Genomic DNA, 11,835 nt, shown 5'->3' with positions numbered 1-11,835 from the left:
GGGTGGGGGAGTCCAGAACTAGAGGGCATAGGTTTAGGCTGAGAGGGGAAAGATACAAAAGGGACCTAAGGGACAACTTTTTCACGCAGAGGATGGTACATACGTGGAATGAGCTGTCAGAGGAAGTGGTGGAGGCTAGTGCCATTGCAACATTTAAGAGGCATCTGGATGGGTATATGATTAGGAAGGGTTTGGAGGGTGCTGGCTGGTGGGACTAGATTGGGTTGGGATATCTGGTTGGCATGGACGAGTTGGACCGAAGGATCTGTTTCCGTGCTGTACATCTCTATGACTCTATGTGCTTAGCATCAACAACTTCCAACAAGAAAGAATCTAACATTCAATGTAATTGCAATTGTTGAATCCTATACAATCCACATTCTAGGGGTTACCATTGAGCAGAAACTGAACTGGACCTGTCATAGAAGTACTGTGGCTACAAGAGCAGATGAGAGACTAGGAATCAGGCAGCAAGTGACTCCAGACCTGCAACAATATGTAATAATTTCTCCTGGTTGTACACAGCCTTGTGACATCCAGAATTCAGCAATGATTTGCAAATTGTGAGATGTTAGTGATGCTGGTTTCACCACCCTGGAAGACTGTGTTGCCAAAAATATTCTGGGCTTCATCAGGCACTAACATCCTCACTGTAGCTGTAGGTATTGTCAAAGGAAGTGGTGCAATGTTGTGACCACCTACTTGGAATGTGCTGCTGCCTAACACACTGCCAGTAGTGGCAGTTCAGTGAGGAGAAATATTTCCCAAAGATCCCGAGTGGATCAGGCCTTCTACTACGAGTCTTTACAATCAAAATAGCTTCAATTCCTTGCTACCTAGGCTCTATCTCTGGTTCTTAATCGCCCTTTGGATAAAGTAGGGATGCACAATAAATTCAGGCCTGCCCAGTGACAGCCACATCTCATGAGTAAACCGGGGAAACAAAATCTACAGAATGCACTGCAGAAATTCACTGAGACTCTTCAGACAGCACTTTTCACACCCACGGATACTACCAACAAAAAAGACAAAGGTAGCAGATATATGGAAACACCACATATGAAATAACTCCACAGGGGCCGGTATCCCATCACCATGTGACCTTTTATTTATATATAGAGAACTCTTGCCTCTAGTACAGGCTCATTCAGAGTCAGCTTTCAAAGTGCCAGAACCTCTGATGCTCTTGTGTATATCTGTCTGCCAGGGCTTCCAGATTGGGGCTGTTAACCTGGTCCAATCAGGAAACTCGTGTTGGCTGACCTCATTACAATCAGTATAACCAACTCCTGCAAGTTTCCCTCCATGTCGCACATCATCCTGACTTGGAAAGATAATACAGTTCCTAAATAGTCACTGGGTGAAAATCCTGGAACTCCCTATCTCGCAGCACATTGGATGTACCTCCACCACACAGACTGCAAGGAAGCAGCGTACCAGTACCTTCTCAAGGGAAACCAGAGATGAGAGTAATTGCTGCCCCAATCAGCCAAGCCCACATCTTTCTGAAATAAAGAGCCTGTGCCAGTTGTCTGCAACAGCAACTGAGCAGGGAAACAGATTGTGAGGAATAAAAAGCCTCAAATCAGAGCAGGACTTAAACACTTAATGGTAAGGTTCTGGGAGTATTGCTGAACAAAGAGACCTTGAAGTGCAGGTTCACAGTTCCTTAAAAGTAGAGTCGCAGGTAGATTGGATAGTGAAGAAGGCATTTGGTATGCTTTCCTTTATTGGTCAGAGCATTGAGTATAGGAGTTGGGAGGTCATGTTGTGGCAGGTCAGGATATTGGTAGGCCACTTTTGGAATATTGCAAGCAATTCTGGTCTCCTTCCTCTCAGAAGGATGTTATGAAACTTGAAAGGGTTCAGAAAAGATTTACAAGGATGTTGCCAGGATTGGAGGTTTTGAGTTATAGGGAGAGACTGAATAGGCTGTGGTTGTTTTCCCTGGAGCATCAGAGGCTGGGGGGTGACTTTATAGAGGTTTATAAAATCATGAGGGGCATGGACGATAAAGAGACAAGGTCTTTTCCCTGGGATGAGGAGTCCAGAACTAGAGGGCATGGATTTCGAATGAGAGAGGAAAAATATAAAAGGGACCTCAGGGGCAACTCTTTCGCACAGAAGGTGGTGCGTGCATGGACTGACCTGCCAGAGGAAGTGGTGGAGGCTGGTAGAATTATAGCATTTAAAAGGCATCTGGATGGGGACATGAATAAGAAGGTTCAGAGGGATATGGGCCAAGTGCTGGCAAATGGAACTAAATTAAGTTAGAATATCTGGTCAGTATGGATGAGTTGAACTGAAGGGTCTGTTTCCATGTTGTACATCTCTATGGCTCTAATGTATCTGGAAGTCCTGCCTCTGTTTCAGGCATCAATCACTATCAACAATACAATAAAGAAAGTGAACTTGTGCGTCCTTCCGAAGGGTCTGTTTCCATGCTGTACATCTCTATGACTCTATGATTCTAATGATGTCTTTTAACAAGTCTACAGTTTACCAGTTTAGAGCATTCTGAATATTTTGCCTATGTCTTGAACTGGGTGCGTGTGGCCTGCAGTATTGATGGATGTATCATGTATTGGAGACTCATAAGTAATTATTCATACATTTCCCATTCATTTGACATTTATCCCATGCAATTCAGCTGGGTTGAATTGCTCAGAGCGATTTACAGACTTCCATTGGAGGTTAATGCTTTTCTAAGTTTCTGTTCAAGTGAAATTTATTTGGACACATTTTAGAGTTTTTTTTAATAGCTTTAGCATTGGGTATTTAACTTTAGTTCATTGAGTGGAAACTGGTTATGTTGGTAAGGGGGATAGGAGCTTTACACTGACCTATCTTTCTATGAATAAGCTGCTGATACCATTGAAGAACCTGGTTAGTGTTTCTGGGAAGAGGAGGCAGATCTTTTAACCTGACTACTATCACATCAGCCCACCTCCGCCTCTGATTCCTGTGTCTAGATGCATGAACATCCTACCTGATGATACACACAAAGTAGAGTTAGAATTGCAGTGCTGGAAGTAACTTTTTGAAGTTAATTTGTTGGATGTAGGCATTTCCAGCTGGCCAGCATTTCTAACCCATCCCAAGATATCCTTGAGAAGGTGGTGGTTAGCTATCTTCGTGAACAGCTACAGTCCACCTGCTGTGAGTTGACCCACAATGGCATTAGGGAGGGCATTCCAGGATTTTGACCCAGTGACAGTGAAGGAATGGTGATATATTTCCAAGTTAGAATGGTGAGTGTCTTAGATGGGAACTTGCAGGTGGTGGTGTTCCCACATATTTGCTGCTCTCGTCCTTCTAGGTGGAAGTAGTTGTGGGATTGGAAGATAATGTCCAAGGATGGTGAGTTTCTGCTGTGCATCTTGTGGATTGTATACATTGTTGCTACTATGGATGGCAAAGGGAGGAGGTGCTTGTGGATGTAGTGCCAATCAACAGGTTGTTTTATCCTGTATGGTTTCAAGCTTCTTGAGTGTTGTTGGACCTGTACCCACCCAGACAAGTGGGGAATATTTCATCACACTCCTGACTTGTGCCTTGGAGATGGTGGACAGGCTTTGGGGAGTCAGGAGATGAGTTACTTGCCATCTAGGAGTATTCCTAGCCTTAGACTTCCTCTTGTAGCGACTGTGTTTACACAGCAAGTCCAGTTGAGTTTCTGGTCAATGGTAATCCCCAGGATGCTGACAGCGGAGGATTCAGTGATAGTAACACCATTGACTGTAAAGGTGCAGTGGTTAGATTGTCTCTTATTGGTGATGGTCACAGCCTAGCATTTGTGTGGCCCAAATATTAATTGCCACTTGTCAGCTCCAGCCTGGATATTGTCCAGATCATGTTGCATTTGAACATGCACTGCTTCAGTATCTGCAGAGTTGCAAATGGTACTGAACATTGTACAATCATCAGGGAACATTCCCACTTGGGATATTATGATGGAGCGAAGGTCATTGATGAAGCAGCTGAAGATGGTTAGGCCCAAGACACTACCATGAGGAATGCCTGCAGATATGTCCTGGAGCGGAGATGACCAATTTCCAACAACCACAACCATCTTCTTGTGTACCTGATACAACTCCAACTAACAGAGAATTTGCCCTCTGATACCCATTGATTCCAGTTTTGTTTGGGCTCCTTGATGCCACATTTGGTCAAATGCTGCCTTGATGTTAAGGGCTGTTACTCTCATCTCGCCTCTTTTCTCCATGTTTGAACCAAGGCCATAATTGGGTCAGGAGCTGAGTGGTCCTGGCAAAATCCAAACTGGGCATAACTGAGCAGATTATTGTTGAGCAGTGCTGCTTGATAACACTGTTGATGACATCTCCATTACTTTATTGATGATGGAGAGTAAACTAATAGGCCAGTAATTGACCACGTTGGATTTGTCCTGCTTTTTATGTACAAGACATAACTGGGCATTTTCCACATTGTTGGGTAGATGCCAGTGGTGTAACTGTATTGGAAAATTTAGCTAGGGGGGGTAGCAAGTTCTGGAGCACAAGTCTACAGTACTATTGCCTGAATGAAGGAAGGGGCAATAACTTTTGCAGTGTCAAAAAGTGTGGCGCTGGAAAAGCACAGCAGGAAAGGCAGCATCCAAGGAGCAGGAGAGTCAATGTTTCCTGATGAAGGGCTTGTGTCCAAAACATCTACTCTCCTGATCCTCGGAATGCTGTCTGACCTGCTGTGCTTTTCTAGTGCCACACTTCCGAACTCTGACTCTCCACATCTGCAGTCCTCACTTTCTCTTGTAAGTGTCCTGTGTCTCCAACAGTTTCTTAATATCACATGGAGTGAATCAAATTGGCTGAAGATTGCCATCTGTATTGCTGACCGCTGGGGGAGGCTGGGGTAGGTCATGCATTTGGACTTCTGGCTGATTGCTGCGAATCTGTCAGTAACCCATTTCGAATGGGAAAAATGTAGCCTGGTTTATTCTATTCCTGTATGCTTTTGGAATTGCACACTAGGTTTTATACGAAGCCCTCTAGTATTGCTGGAGAGTTATCATTATAGCACCCTCCCACCATCCTGACTTCTTTCATATCTGAGTAATTCAACTGTAATCCAGATGGCACAGTCTTTAATAAAGCCATTGTAATGACTGTGTAATTATAATATCATGCATTTTATGAAGAAGGCTAATTTGACATTTTAAATAATAGATACAGTGTATAATATCACTGCCAGGAGATGTACGATGGTCTGTGTTCAGGCACTGCAAGCCAAAAGCAGACAGACTGGTCTGTTGTCTCAATGACAACTGCAAAGGGAAGCATTTAGAATTAGATTACAGACCCTCCCCCCACCCCCCCGCCGCCGCCCCTTTTATATGGCACAAAGGATTAGCAAAGATGTGAGTATTCAAGGCTTTTGAGGCAAACAAGCAGCAAATTAGAATAAACCCCACTGGGAATTCCTGCATGACTGACTGAATTACAGGCTTGTGAGGGGGACATCTGGCCCCTGGTAACTGCCCTGAAAAAAGCACTGACTTTGTTTGGTGAAACAGTAACTCAAAGGTTAACATGGTATTCATTTTAACTTTCATCTGTATAAATCCATCAGACACTTGAAAAATCAGAACTCCCAGGTCCGGCCTGCATGTGACTGCCATGAGATTGACTTTTGACTACCCTCTGAAGTGGACTGCTCCTCGGATGCTGCCTGAACTGCTGTGCTCTTTCAGCACCACTAATCCAGAATCTAGTTTCCAGCATCTGCAGTCATTGTTTTTACCAAGTAGATCAATTGCAAGGACAGTTAGAGTTGGGCAGCAAATAGAGTCAGTGTTGTACAATAAGAAACAAGACCCTTCGGCCCAACTCATTCCATGCCGACCAGATATCCTAATCCAATCTAATCCCATTTGCCAGCATTTAGCCCATATTCCTTCCTATTCATATGCTCATCCAGATGCCTTTTCAATGCTGTAACTGTACCCAGCTTTACATGACATCTGACAGCTCATTCCATACACCCACCATGTTCTGCATGAAAAGGTTGACCCTTAGGTCCCTTTTAAATCTTTCTCCTCTCACCTTAACCCATGCCCTCCAGTTTTGGATATCCTTACCCTGTGAAAAGACTTTGGCTATTCATCCTATCCATGCCCCTCATGATTTGATAAACCTCTATAAAGTCACCCTTCAGCCTTCTACACTCTAAGGGAAAAAAAGCGCCAGCCTATTCAGCCTCTCCCGACAGGTCAAGCCCTCCATTTCTGGCAGCATCCTTTTGCCAGCATTGCCCGCTTCCCATTAAAAAAATGAAGAGGAAGAAAACACAGAACTACTGAGGAACAAGAAACGTCTCTCCCTCAAAGCCTCCATTTACACAGGCAACCTCCAAATATTAGCCACAGAAGTCATGGCAGCTGCTGAATTCTAACATCAAGATTTTCAATTCCTTCAACTCTTGCAAAGACAAATCCATACAATAAAAGCCTGCAACAATAGTAGACTTTTACTTTTATGCAGACATTTTATCTATACTTAGGTTAAAGACTTGTATCTGTATTTTATAATAATTTTATTTTTATTTAATAACGTTCAACAATAATCATGTAATAAACCAACACAGTATCTGGTTTGAAGTTAAAACTTTGTTACTGACCATTTTTAAAACTCAGAACATTCAAAAAGCCGAAAAGGGAGTATACATGCCAGATAAGTTCCAATTCACTTTATGCATGCATAATCTGGGTTACCAGGTTTGATTAGCGCAAAATGGAAAGAGGTGATAAACTATCTGCTGAAGGTTTATGCTTGGCTTCTGCCAATGCTTCTATGCAAGAAACTGAGACATGATAATAAACTGAACTGTTAGTCAGCCACTGAACTATACACCAGCAAGTGTCCTTAAAGATTAAATAAATAGCACAAACCTTGCTCGCAGTGTGGTTCGAGTATGATCATGTCCGTATCCTCACTAACTGGATTCCTCACTGTGCAGTTATAAGCTTTACTGGTAGAGTTTGAGGAAGCAAACATTTTCAACCTTCTGCTTTCATCGGTCACGTTGTGGAATTCATCACCTATAACCTCTTCTCCTCCTGTCCACCAACTGTAGGTCACATTGCTGCCTCTTTTCACTGAACAGCTCAGGTTAATATGACAGATCCCACCATGAGTCACACTGGTGACCTGTATCAATGGCTTTGATACAGGCTCTGTTAAGAAAAAAATGTAAAATTAGCAATTGTAGAATCACAAGATATAACCAGTTAGTGCAGCATTTTGGAGACTGTTAATTCCCAGTTACCATAGTGCAATAGATTGATCATCTTAACAGGATCAGTAAAGAACTTCCTTTGGACTTCCTTATCAAAGATGATCTAAGTTTCTTCTGCCTTTCAGTAAGAATACAGGACAGGCTCAACAGATTGGCTAAAGCCAATGCAAAATTCCGCAGATGCTAGAAATCTGAAACAAACACAGAATTGTGGAGAAACTCAGCAGGTCTGGTAATATCTGTGGAAAGAGGAACAGTTAATGTTTCAGATCCAGTATGATTCTTCTTCAGAAAGTTCTGAAGAAGAAATGCACCACGCTGAAAGTGTTAACGCATTTCTCTCTCAACACATGCTGCCAAACTTGTTGAGGTTCTCAAAGCACTTTCTATATTAATTTGAATAGATTAGCTGCGTTTGTTTTACTCCATGTCATTCAGTGTGAAATACCACTTGTAAAAGTAAGTATCAGAAGCTGGATCTCTCTGAATCCTTCAACAGCGTCACAGTTTGGGTGTTGGAAGGAGGCATTTTAGAGGTGGAAGAATCCACAGATTTTAACAAAAACTGAGTAATTCTAATCATAAGACCATAAGACCATAAGACATAGGAGTGGAAGTAAGGCCATTCGGCCCATCGAGTCCACTCCGCCATTCAATCATGGCTGATGCGCATTTCAGCTCCACTTACCAGCGTTCCCCCCGTCATATGTTAGACCTGTCATTTCAGGGATCATCCGTGTGAATCTCCGTTGGACACGTTCCAGTGCCAGTATGTCCTTCCTGAGGTGTGGGGTCCAAAACTGGACACAGTACTCCAAATGGGGCCTAACCAGAGCTTTATAAAGTCTTAGTAGTACATCTCTGCTTTTATATTCCAACCCTCTTGAGATAAGAGACAACATTGCATTCGCTTTCTTAATCACGGACTCAACCTGCATGTTTACCTGCATAATCACCTTTCTATTTTGGATGGGTTCGCTGAAGCCTGTTATCTGTGATACAGGAGATCTCAGGGATGAGCATTAAATGCTGATCTTTCCAGCAAAGGTTGCATCCACAAAACAGTAAAATGAACTGGTTCACAACCCTAAACATGCAGCCAAGAAACACCTGGAAAGAATCTTCACCAACCAATTTGCTGTTTTCCAAGATGAGCCATCATATTTTCCTGAAAGATGAGTAATAAATGCCCATCCAGAATCCCTGCAGCGTGGAAGCAGTTCATTTGGACCGTTGAGTCCACACTGAACCACCGAATAGGAGCCCACCCAAACCCCTATCCTATCCCTGTAACTCTGCATTTCCCATGACTCATCCATGGGCGGCACGGTGGCACAGTGGTTAGCACTGCTGCCTCGCAGCGCCAGAGACCCGGGTTCAATTCCCGACTCAGGCGACTGACTCTGTGGAGTTTGCACGTTCTCCCCGTGTCTGCGTGGGTTTCCTCCGGGTGCTCCGGTTTCCTCCCACAGTCCAAAGATGTGCAGGTTAGGTGAATTGGCCATACTAAATTGCCCGTAGTGTTAGGTAAGGGGTAAATGTAGGGGTATGGGTGGGTTTTGCTTCCGCGGGTCGGTGTGGACTTGTTGGGCCGAAGGGCCTGTTTCCACACTGTAATCTAATCTAATCTAATCTAATCCATCTAACCTGCATATCATTGGCCTGCAGGAGGAAACCGGAGCACCCGGAGGAAACCCATGCAGACACGGTGACCTTTTGCAGACTTCACACAGACAGTTGCCAGAGGCTGGAATCGAACTCAGGTCCAAAATTATACCAAAATTCAACAGGAGCTGGGGAACATAGATTGGGAGCAGCTGTTTGAAGATAAATCCACATTCGATATGTGAGTGGCTTTTGAAGAGAGGTTGATTAGAGTTCAGGAGAGATAAGTTCTTGTGAAACTGAGAGATCGAAATGGCAAGGTTAGGGAACCATGGATGGCAGGTGAAATTGTGAGACTAGCTAAGAAGAAAAAGGATGCATATATAAGGTCTAAGCTACTGAAGACAGACAAAGCTTTGGAAGAATACTGGAATGTAGGACCAATCTGAAACAAGGAATTAAGAGGGCTAAAAGGGGTCATGACATATCTTAAGCAAACAGGGTTAAGGAAAATCCCAAAGCCTCTTTTTCATATACAAGGAGCAAAAGGGTTACAAAAGAAAGGGTTGGCCCACTCAAGGACAAAGGAGGAAAGTTATGCGTGGAGTCAGAGAAAGTGGGTGAGATTCTCAATGAGAACTTTGCATCAGTATTCATGATGGATGTTGAGGTTAGGGATAGATCTTTGAGTGCTCTAGGTCAAGTCGGCATATGAAGGGAGAAAGTTTTGGGTATTCTAAAAGGCATTAAGGTAGACAAGTCCACAGGTCCAGATGGGATCAACCCATCTACTGAGGAAAGTGAGACAGGAAATAGCTGGGGCTTTTAACAGATATCTTCGCAGCATCCTTGAACAGGGATGAGATCCCGGAGGACTGGAGAATTGCTAATGTTGTCCTTTTGTTTAGGGACCCCTTGCAGGGATACCCCAGGTAACTATGGACTGGTAAGCCTGACATCAGTGGGTTGGGAAGCTGCTGGAGAAGGTACTGAGGGATAGGATCTATTCCCATTTAGAAGAAAATGGGCTTATCAGTAATGGGCAGCATGGTTTTGTGCCGGGAAGGTCATGTCTTACAAACATAATAGAATTCTTCGAGGAGGAATTGATTAATGGGGGAAGGGCTTTAGATGTATTATACATGGACTTTAGTAAGGTGTTTGATAACATTCTCCATGGTAGGTTGATGGAGAAGGTGAACTAGCATGGGGTCCAGGGTATAAGAGCTATATTGATAGAGAAATGGCTGGGCAACAGGAGACAGAGAGTAGTAGTGGAAGTGAGTTTCTCAAAATGGAGACCTGAGACCAGTGGTGTTCCACAGGGATCCGTGCTGGGACCACTGTTGTTTGTGATATATATAAATGATTTTGAGGAAAGTATCAGTTGCCTGATTAGCAAGTTTGCTGATGACACCAAGTTTGGTGGAGTAGCAGACATCGAAGGGGACTGTCAGAGAATACAGCAGAATGTAGGTAGATAGGAGAGATGGTCAGAGAAATGGCAGATAGATTTCAATCCAGGCAAATGCAAGATGATGCATTTTTGAAGATCAAATTCAAGAGCGAACTACAGAGTTAATGGAAAATCCTTGGGAAAATTGACATATAGAGAGATCTGAGTATTCAGATCTATTGATTTCTGAAGGTGGCAACGCAAGTCAGTAAAGTGGTTAAGAAGGCATACAGCATGCTTTCCGTCATTGGACACAGTATTGAGTACAAGAGTTAGCAAGTAATGTTACAGTTCTGTAGGACTTTGGTTTGGCCACATTTGGAATATTGTGTAAAAACCTGATTACCACTTCACCAAAAAGATGTGAATGCTTTGGAGAGGGTGCAGAGGAGGATCACCAGGATGTTGCCTGGTATGAAGGGCATTAGCTATGAAGAGAGGTTGAATAGATTAGGATTATTTTCATTAGAAAGACAAAGGTTGAGCAGGGACCTGACAGAGTTTTCAAAATCATGAGAGGTATAGACAGGGTGGATAGCAAGAAGCTTTTGCCCAGAGTGCAGAACTCAATTAATAGGGGTCACGAGAGAGAGGAAAGGTTTAGAGGAGATATGCTTGGAAAGTTCTTTACGCGAGGATGATGGGAGCTTGGAATGCATTGCCAGCGGAAGTGGTAGAGACAGGAATGATAGCATCATTTGGGAAGTATCTAGACAGATACATGAATGGGCAAGGAGCAGAGGGATACAGATCTTTAGAACATAGATGGCAGGTTTAGATAGAGGATTTGGATCAGCGCATGCTTGGAGGGCTGAAGTGCTTGTTCCTGAGCTGTAATTTTCTTTGTTCTTTGTTTTTGTTCTTTAACTCTGGCACTGTAAGGCAGCAGTGCTAACCACTGAGCTACCATGATACCCCCACAATGATGAGTGAAAACTCCCATTTTTCCACAATGATAAATGAATTAATTAAATAAGACTAATTAAAAAGAACTTTAGCATACCTCTTTGCATTGGATACTGGATAGTATTCATTGATATATTGCTTAGTTACATTGTCTGTTATTCACGACAATGATAAGTTGCATTTATATAGCAAGTTTAAATGCAGTGAACCACTCCAAGTGATTTATAGAGTGTTCTCAGAGAGAATTTTAGACTGAATTAAACAGGAAATACTGGGACTGAAGACCAAAAACTGGGTTGATAGCACATTGGTTGGAATGGTTGTCCAAAACCCTTGGTCAATGGTCTCATGACCAGCTCAACTAAATGTAGAATAAATAAAGTAGCATTACAACTCAGCACTTTGAAATGACTGCATTATCATAACAAATCAAATCATCTAATTCACAGACACGCTTTAGGGAAAAGAAACGTACTGTCATTATCTGGTCTTAATGCGACTCAGGAGCTACAACACTATTTTGGATTAGTGGTGCTGGAAGAGCACAACAGTTCAGGCAGCATCTGAGGAGCAGTAAAATCGATGTTTCGGGCAAAAGCCCTTCATCAGGAATA

At 43.1% G+C, this 11,835-nt stretch overlaps 2 protein-coding genes across 2 annotated transcripts in view; both read right to left on the bottom strand.

The window, feature by feature from the left end:
- LOC122541361 overlaps positions 1-11,835 on the bottom strand; it is a 228,588-nt gene that overhangs the window by 112,839 nt on the left and 103,914 nt on the right. The window lies entirely within an intron of this gene.
- The window catches only part of LOC122541362 (signaling lymphocytic activation molecule-like), a 39,392-nt gene continuing 34,423 nt past the window's right edge, over positions 6,867-11,835 (bottom strand). The window contains exon 3 of the mRNA XM_043678067.1: positions 6,867-7,192. Coding sequence (XP_043534002.1) covers positions 6,882-7,192 — 311 coding nt within the window. The 3' untranslated portion in view covers positions 6,867-6,881. The remainder of the gene's footprint in view (positions 7,193-11,835) is intronic.

The sequence above is a fragment of the Chiloscyllium plagiosum genome, chromosome 37 (assembly GCF_004010195.1).
Source record: "Chiloscyllium plagiosum isolate BGI_BamShark_2017 chromosome 37, ASM401019v2, whole genome shotgun sequence".
Classification (NCBI taxonomy): Eukaryota; Metazoa; Chordata; class Chondrichthyes; order Orectolobiformes; family Hemiscylliidae; genus Chiloscyllium; species Chiloscyllium plagiosum.
The sequence above is the reverse complement of the archived record's forward strand: the minus strand, read 5'-3'. Positions and strand labels throughout refer to the sequence as shown.